At 39.6% G+C, this 9,665-nt stretch overlaps 1 protein-coding gene across 1 annotated transcript; it reads right to left on the bottom strand.

The window, feature by feature from the left end:
* Positions 1-6,403: 6,403 nt before the first annotated feature.
* Positions 6,404-8,824, bottom strand: LOC109189925 (protein FAR1-RELATED SEQUENCE 5-like). The gene is made up of 2 exons (XM_019340560.1): positions 8,028-8,824; positions 6,404-7,712 (listed from the first exon to the last, which is right to left on the bottom strand). Exons 1-2 carry the CDS (start codon positions 8,822-8,824, stop codon positions 6,404-6,406), a joined length of 2,106 nt encoding a protein of 701 aa, XP_019196105.1.
* Between the last annotated feature and the right edge of the window lie 841 nt (positions 8,825-9,665).

Genomic DNA, 9,665 nt, shown 5'->3' with positions numbered 1-9,665 from the left:
GTGAGATGTCACCGACCGCCTAGTTAACTATGCAATTATCACCACTACTACAGAAATAACATATCATAACATATAAAGTTGGTTTTTTATTTAAACCGACATTAAAATTTAACGTCAGTTTTCTATGACCAACCGTCCTTGTAAATCATTAAAAAAACCGAGGTCATATGTTTTTTAATTAAAAAAAATTATTTTATGGGGTATTTAAAAGAGATGTAATACAATGCGTTCTGTCGTTCTATATTTACTCTCCAATGCCCTTCAGTTGCATCACCACTTCAATTTCTCTCAACATTAAAACTCTGCCGCTTGACCTGCAAGTTTGGTGGAGAAGCAGAAGCATGGTCGTCTATGGAGGCCGTCGTCCGGGAACCTGCAGAAGCATGGTGCGTCCACCCTTATCTCAGATTCCAAGACACTTTCGAGACCGTCGACCTCGAGTAGATCTGGAGGAGAACGGAGCAGATCTGGTACGTATCATCCTCCGAGGTCCGCAGGTCCACAGGTTCGCCAAGTATGGTTCGAGGTGCCATAGCCACTGCTCCGTCGCCACCAGCAGTCGCCGTCCCAGTCGCCAAGTATTTTGAGTTTCTGTTTCAGTTTCTACAAGTGTTTGAGTTTCGGCCGTCATCATCGTAATAATCTTTCACTAATTTGCTTTTAGTTGCAATTTGCTTTCAAAAATTTTTATAGCTACTTCCTTTTTGTTTGAGTCGATGACTAATAGTGACAATTGATAACAATTGACATGCATTAGCTTTTATCGGCCATCATCGTAATTCTTTTTTTTTTTTTTTTTTTTTTTTTTTTTTTTTTTTTTTTTATATTTTAATTACAACATAAGAAACAACGTCAGTTATTACTAAAACCCAACGTTGTTTATATATATATATATATATATATATATATATATATATATATTTAAAAAACATACATACAACGTCGGTTATTATTAAAAAACCGACGTTGTTTCTATATATATTTTTTTTAAAATACATACGACGTCGGGTTTTTAAAACTGACGTCGTATCATTTACTTACAACGTCGAAAAAAACCAACGTTAAAAGGGTAAAATAACCGACGTTAATAGTGTTTTTTGTAGTAGTGCACTTAGGCGATTTGTAATATATATATATATATATATATATATATATATATATATATATATATATATATATATATATATATATATATAGGGAAGGGATCAGGTGCATTTGTTGCTTCCCGTGCGGTTGTGAGGTATATTAATGTGCGTGAGGTTTATACTTAATGTGCGTGAGTGTTATGCTCAATATGCTTGAGGTTTGTACTTAATGTGCGTCATGTTAATATGCGTGCGTTTTGTACTTAATGTGCCAGAGTATTGTGCTTAATATGCGTGAGATTTGTGCTTAATGTGCGTGAATAATAAGAGAATTTTCAACAATCTGGAATTGAAGCAAACAACAGAAGTTCCAGATTCTCGCACCAAGATCGGTCTGCATAGACCATTGATAAGGATAGAATTTGTGTATTCACTTTGGGAAGCTTTTATTTCATTGTAAACATCAGCAAAGCAGAGCAACACACTATTATATGTCGTTATTGAAACTTGAAAATTCAAATCTTTCATCTTGGATAGAACAAAAAGAGCATCAGTAACCATCTCAGATGTCGAATAAGCACAGGCCAGCATATTCCATACCACATTATGAGCAACCCAATAATCGAAGTTATTCTGAAGCAACTCACAGAGTGTAGGTACTGGGGATGGGGAAGAAGCTGATATCCATATTTTCTGCTGCATTTTACACATTCACGCACATTAAGTACAAATCTCAGGCACATTAGACACAACACTCACGCACATTGAGTACAAATCTCACGCACTTTAATAACCGCACAACCGCACGGGAACCTTTCAATATATATATATATATATATATATATATATATATATATATATATATATATATATATATATATATATATATATATATATATATATATATATATAAAAGAAAGTTCAAATGCGGCGGGGTCTTCCCGTGCGGCAGTGTGACAGAATTTACCAACAATGTTAACAACATACACCAACAATGTGGAAACACACCACAATGAAATGCAAAAATATACCAAAAAATACACAACGGACCCAAAAAATACACCATATAACTCACCACCCCCAATGGTGTATTTCCGAACACTGTATGGTGTTTTTACTCATACCAAATTGTGTGTTTTTGGTGATGCGTACCTAATTTGTGTCTGTGTTTTGTGGTGCATTTCCTAACGTTGATAGTGTATATTTGTTGAACTATTGGTGACGTCGCACCGCCACACCTAAGGACACTGTCGAACTTGAACCTTCCTATATATATATATATATATATATATATATATATATATATATATATATATATATATATATATATATATATATATATTGTGACACCCCGAAAATCCAAATCCAATTAAGGGATTAATTGAGTAATTAATCCTACTTCAATTTGTAATTTAATTCCTTAAATTCCTGAAATTTAATAGTTGGGGACTATTAATTGACTAGTCAACCCCAAAGTCAAAGTTGTACCTTGAGCTTTGCAAGGAGTTCCATTGTTCCTTACACTTCCTTATGTTAGTAAGAGTATTCTTGACCTTTCACTTGTTGTTGTTAATGTAACCTAACCTAGTAAGACCACCTTCATTCTCTCCTTACACTTTTCTAAAAATCTAGCTCCACCCTCTCTCTAAAGGTGAGTAGCTTTTCTTCCAAGCCAAGTTGGAACCTTGTCAAAACTTCAAGAGTTGCTTCCAAGATTCAACCTTTCTTATATTTGGGCATCTAGGAGGGTAAGATCTAAGTTCATCTTGTGTTTTTGGTTTTATCTAAGGTGTCTTTTCTTAAAGATAGGATCTTTATGATCTTTTGGTATGTTCTTGAAGTGGGTTTGGAAGGTGATCCTAGTGAGGAACTTGTTGAGGTGTAAAGTGAAGTCTTTAGTCTACAAGAGGTAACCCATGCTCTACAAAACCTATTTTGCTTACCTATATGTGAATATTTCTTGGATTCTACATGTGTTTTGCTATGAAATGTGAGTGTTTATGCATTATCTTGTGAAAATGCATATCTAGAGCTTGTGTTTAGGGTTCTTGTGTGCCATTGCTTGGCATTTCCTTTGATTCAAGTCATTTTGTTGTATTTGGTGAGATTTGGCATGTTTTGGACTTGAATTTGAGTTTGGAGATGAAAATCCGCGAAGTGTTGTATTGTGTACATGGATGTACCCGCGGGCGGAACGGCGGGTAGGCGTCCAACCCGCCGCCCACCCGCGGGGTACATTGGCCGGGCAGCCTGTACCCGCGGGCGGAACCGCGGGTAGAGGCCTACCCGTGGGCCCACTCGCGGGTACAATATGTTGGATGTTGGGGGATTTGTTCCCCGTGATTCTTTTGACTCGGTATTTGGTCTTTTGACTTCCCGATGTTCTTTTGTGGAACTATTTGAGTGTCTTCTTGATGTTTCGTATGTCTAGAACTATATGGTAGGATTCCATGTAGGATTTGGTGTCTTGAATCGTGCTAAGTGTTCAACCTTGTGATTCGTTGAACCATGATGAGTCTTGTGTGTTCTTCGGAACTACGTTTGGTTTACCCGTTTGATAAGCATGCTAGTTCGGTGTTTAACTGCTAGCGTGTGTGTTGTTTGTACCTTCCTATTGGTTGATGATAACTTGTGTTATTCATCGTTGTTGTTGTTGGGCTGTGACCCATTCTTTGATTGAGTATGGTTTCATATCTTCGTTGTGATCCGTTCATTGATTCCTGTTGAGGTGTGACGTGTGACGTGTGTGTGGCTTTACCTGGATTGCACGATTAGTGGTATGGGACACTAGTCACCAAGGTATTGCAACGGTCCTCGTGGTGGCCGTGACGTGATTATGGAGTTTGTGACCTTTGTGTAAGGTTCACGTATTTCTTGGGAGGCATGTGTTGCCGTGTGTGTGTACGGTACCTTTGTGTACTATGAAATTGGTGGTCTCGTTGGCGGTCGTTGGCGGATGGGGACGACGGTCCTCGGAGGGAAAAGGTTGGACTTTGTTGTACAGGGGTCCTGGAGGTAATGGTTGGAAGAAGATATAAGGTTGGGGGTAGCCATAAGGTTGAAACCGGGCATAAGGAAGGCATATCAACTCGTGATGGGTGATGTCACGAGGGCTTGTGTAGCCGTTGTTGTGAGTTCTTCTCTTGTGACGTGTGTAGTCACAAAGGCATATGTTGCCGTTGGGTGTGTCCTATTCCTTTGCGTTGTGCATGTCGGGTTTGATCTATTGTGTGATGATAGATCATACCTCGAGACTTCTTGTGAGTCGTGTTGTTCTTTGTGGTCTCGGGATGTGTTCTCGTGTTATTGTTGAGAGTGTTCAGTCTTGTGTTGACTATTGCTCTTGGTTTTGTACTTATATACTTATGTATTCCGTTTCGAAAATGGCTTTACAACTTATATCTTATCTATGTATGTTATTTTACATGTATTGGTGGGTTACCAGCATTATTCGCTGACCGGGCGTCGTCCCATGTTTTATTGTGTTCTTTCAGGTGATGTCTAGGCGAGTGCGCAGTCTAGTACTTGCTAGTGTAGCTTCTCTCGCTTGTTTTATGGCCTGTGTGCCGGTTTAGTTGTAGACCTTTGAGACTATGGATTAGTTGTAAACAATGCAGATATTGCCGTAGCGTTCATTCTTTTGGTGAACGTGGCATAACACCCCGTTGTTTTAGATTTATGTTTATCTAGTTATCCTTCAGTCTTCCGCTGTGTATGTAGTTTAGCTCAGTTATCTGCATGTTTAAGGCTTTTAAATAGCTTATTTTTAGGGGGTGTTACATATATATATATATATATATATATATATATATATATATATATATATATATATATATATATATATATATATATATATATATATATATATATATATATATATATATATATATATAGATTTTGGATCAGGTGAGGTACCTAATTAAAATGAGTTCCGGTGAGGCTCGATCCTGTGCGTTGGTTGTTGGTTTTGTGCGGCTGTGATTGGAGGCAATATTAAGCTTATAATGAGATGATTCGTTACTTTTGGGGGTCTTAATGTAATTAGCCATGAGTCATTATTGTGTTGCCATTTTTATATTAATGTGCCGATTCATTTTCCTTACCCGTATTTCTATTATTTTTTGTCTGTCCGATTTCCTCGTGTGCGTTATCATTCAAACCATCCGCACGATTTCCATCTTATTGTCTCTCGAGCGTCGGCGACCATCTACAAGCCCCAGCGTATTATACTCGCTCGTTCGTCTGCGCTCTTCAACTAACCCATGGACGGCTCCTCATCTAGGCGTTCATTGCGACGGCATGGATCTTCGTCCGTTGTTGTTCAAGATACGCTTTACTGGGATTAACTGGGTGGAGGTGTGTATTCTGGGATTAACGGGGTGGTTATATATTTCGTTTTTGGGGCTTTAAATCTCCTGCATGTCCCGTTTTTTGCTTGGGTTGATGGGGCTGTTGGATTGGGAAGAAGGTGGTGGGAATTGGCGAAGGTGGTGGGCATTGGCGGTGGTGTTGAGTTGACGGTGTAGATGGCGTGGTTCGGAGGTGGGTTTGCCGGCGCTTTGGGGGGTGTTCCTGGGGGTGGGATTTCGATTAGGGTTTTGGGCACAGAGTTGCGTTATTTTACGCACAAGCCATGTCTCGTGTCCGCACAGACCTGTCATTGCATGCACAGAGCTTTGTTCATTTATGCACAAGCACTCGCACGTCGCTGCACAGACCTGCATCGTTTTTGTAAGTTTGGTATGTATCTACTCATACCATTTTGTGCGGTTAGGAATACTGGATTCCGCAATTTTTCCTTGTTTCCGGCATAAGGTATTTCCAATGATACTTGTTTTATTTCCAATCTTTTCATTAATATTTTGTTTTTAACTTTTTTTTTTTTAAATTTTTAACAATCTACTAATATTATTTCTCACACGGCTGCTCCCATATAAGCATAGATCCCCGATCGCTACTAGTATGGTCCGCTATACTAAAAATTACTATATGTAAGATAATAACACCCTTACTTGTATGGTGCACAATTTCTATGCTCAAACACCACCACAAATAGAATAGTTCAACACATTGTAGCCAGCTATTTCAACTTTAATAAAAATACCATTCCAAAATTAAATGTTCTGTAGCACTTTCAAATATTTCAACACTAACAGAAATACCATCCGTATGTTACGTATCTAGTAATGTTATGTATCTAGTACAGCGGCTTTACTTCTGTGGGCAGCTTCGGCTATTATGGCCAGCCGCCAACCCGCATGTTTTGCAAATACGCTTCTTTTTGAATTGCTCAATAATTGCCACCTCCTTGGCTGATTTCATTCGCTTGCCAGACCCTTTGGTCTTCGCGACTTGGGGTGGGGGGGTGGGGGGTGGGGGTGCACTTTAATCGTGTCTGGCTCTGGAACTCCACAATATGCTTCCATAACTGCCCGTTTCGCGTTCCCTTCTGCCCTGTTGACTTCTTTATCGCACAGTGTTGCTTCCAATTCTTCAATCACATTTCTAATCTGTTGCATTTTTTCACCATTACCTCTAGCCATGCCTAAACATCTGTAAATTGTGTTTATAACTTTCCCTTCCACGGTGGTATTATGTGCGTTGTTGTTTGCCCCTATTTGTCTCCCTACGCCCGTACCTTTTTCTATATGTTTCACCGCCTCTTTGGTCCATCTTGGAGTAATATGTTGTGGAGGTATGTGGTCGATCTGTTCATCTTTTAATACTACAAATACATGTCGACATAGCAGCCCGATCCTTGTGTATAATCGACATGTGCAGCTTGTATTATTGCTCCCATCCTCAACTATGACGGTGTATCTTTTATTGGTCCCGTCTTCGACCACATATGTCTTCACCCCCTCAGCTTCGGTGTACGATCTCACCCGGCATGTAGACCAACCCTCACATATTTCTTTTTGTACATCAGAGAAAACAGTCAATGTGTACACCGTTGCTGCTTCTCGCTCTATGCGCAGGAGGGTCTTGAGAGGTGGTGTTTGCCCGGTGCAAGCTGCGCTAAGTTCCAGATGCTTGTCGCGTTGTTTCCGAACTGCACTTTCAAAACGTTTGAAGAATTCAACAAGACATAAATGCTTATTAGTATTACTCTGAAAAATTCTGTTCTCAGCTTCTGAACGTGAAGTCGTACGCAATAGGCCCCCCATAAACACATCTTCAAAAAACAGAGGCACCCATGACGCACGCTCATCATACATACGCTTCAACCAACGATTCTCCAGTAGGCCATACTTCTGAATAACTTCATGCCACGCGCTCTCAAATCCTATGGTCGTTGCTTCCTCGTGCCACACAACGGCATTCAACGCACGCCGAAACTCCTCGTTCTTCGCTAATGTATTACCAACTTTATCACCAACCTTAGTCATAATATGCCACATACAGTAACGGTGGCGAGTCCCCGGGAATTCCGTTTCAATCGCAACCTTCATAGCTGGATCTTGATCAGTTATTACGATAGGTGGTGTACTTCCCATAGCATTCTTGAAGTTTCTAAGGATCCAACTATACGATTCCACGTCCTCTTTATCAATTAGTCCCGCAGCAAATGTCGCGCATCTCTTATGGTTGTCTATACCTGTGAATGGGACAAACACGAGATTGTACCTGCGACCACCAACAAGCATCAATTAACCAAAATGCAAGTGTCACAACACCACACACATTGTTACTTGCACATACTTCTCAAATTCCATGCTCATCTAACAATTAATTTTTTATATTTCCATTTCTAAATGTACTTGCACTGCCACGTTATATACAAATGTCTACAGTTACTACATAACATGCACCATTATGCACAGACACCTACCAAAATAATACTACATAACATGCACCATATGTAATCACCGCAAAACTCGCAGGTATACACTTTTTTATTTTTTATCGACGTGTTTACAAAAGCGTAGTAGTCATATGTACCTGTTAGTTTTGTATGTTGCATCGAATGACACCACATCTCCAAAAGCCCCATAGTGCATTCTTGCCCGCCTATCCGCCCAAAACACTAATTGGTCTTTCTCGTTCACATCGTACTCAAAATACATATCTACGCAATCATTTTTATTCTCTAGGTATTGCGATATCACCATCTGTATATCTTTCTCTTTCATGTACGCCAAAAGCTCTCTCTTGTAATTCTTGAAGTCTTGTTGTGTAGCTCCAACATTCTCGGGCCCACCAACCATCTCGGCGTATATATCAAAACTCTTGCTAGCCCCAACGTTTACCTTTCCGCAGTTTGTTATGAATTCCTGATGTCCGATGTCTATTTTCCTATTCACTTTCATGAATCTTTTGTATTTCTCCTCGCACAGGACGTGTGTGTGTCTGTCTACAAATGTCTTTACTACATACTTCCCCTCTTTATTCAACGTCAATACAAGTCTAGCAGGGCATCCTACTCTGTTCGTCGTCTTCCAGCGCTTCTGTTTTGTTGTTCCTTCCTCGATAGTCTCTTTATCTTTTGTCTCTTTATACCCTTCCCGTGAACATACCACTTTTTTTTTCATAATTTGGCCGTATTTGTTTCTTTTATCGAAACTGCGGCGCACATCAAATCCAACTATGCCAGCGTAGGTCATATAGAACGTGATCCCATCTTCCATTGTGTCGAATTTCTGTCCTTCAAATGGGTTCAAGCTTGCGTCACATTCAGGTATCCAAGTGTGCGTACCACCAGGCGACACATCCATAACACAAGCGCCTCCATTATCCATTTCTTCATTGCTTATAGCAACACCCACTCCTGGGAAAACTGTTACATATATATGTATTTTTAGAGTTTAGTACATGATAAATTTTAACCCACACACACTTGTAAATTATGTTGCCGTTCGCACACAAATAACTACCGCGTTTCATACCCATTTAAATGATATCTCTTGTTTTCGATTACTATATAATTTTCTGCACCCTTAACACATTTCTTCACGAACATACCATCTTCTGTTCTGGTTATTCTGGTTTAGGTAGTTTTAACGAATTCAACCCACATAATCGGCCATTACGCACATACCAGACCTCACACTCGCACAAACACCACTCCTTCCTACCAATTACCACACGGTTAACATAAACTGTTCTCAGTCATTAGATTATTACCACATGCAAACACCCATTCATCTTTTCATGATACCAAAACATGTATACATGCTGTTGGAATTTTTTTAACCTTCTGCCAAAAATGTACACATGCGGTGTTCATAGAGGAAAAGGACTTATAAGCCACTTCACATTACATTGCCAACATAAGATGTTGCATAAGCCCTCTCAAAGTCATGCTCCCACACCCTCGCGTATTACGCGGATATTTCCCTTCGCAATTAAAATTATTCTTACTGTTGCTATCCTAATATACAATACACGCAATCACCTAATCAACTACTCGCACACACCACACAAACCACAAACACCCGTGCGTTACACTCAGGCCACCACATGGCTTTGTTTAAGATGTTGCACATGCCATAACGTACGCAAGCACTAAATTTTCAAACAACCAAATTTAAAAACAGAAAAAATGGCAAACATACCGGATGTCGCACACGCAATGCACAC

Source organism: Ipomoea nil, unplaced genomic scaffold (genome assembly GCF_001879475.1).
Source record: "Ipomoea nil cultivar Tokyo-kokei standard unplaced genomic scaffold, Asagao_1.1 scaffold0202, whole genome shotgun sequence".
NCBI classification, from domain to species: domain Eukaryota; kingdom Viridiplantae; phylum Streptophyta; class Magnoliopsida; order Solanales; family Convolvulaceae; genus Ipomoea; species Ipomoea nil.
The sequence above is the reverse complement of the archived record's forward strand: the minus strand, read 5'-3'. Positions and strand labels throughout refer to the sequence as shown.

Excerpts from the sequence above, each read along its gene's own strand:
- LOC109189925 (XM_019340560.1), bottom strand. The coding sequence starts at position 8,824 with ATGGATAATGGAGGCGCTTGTGTTATGGATGTGTCGCCTGGTGGTACG. Across the intron at positions 7,713-8,027 it reads GCAACATACAAAACTAACAG|GTACAATCTCGTGTTTGTCC; the intron begins GTACATATGACT and ends TGGTGGTCGCAG.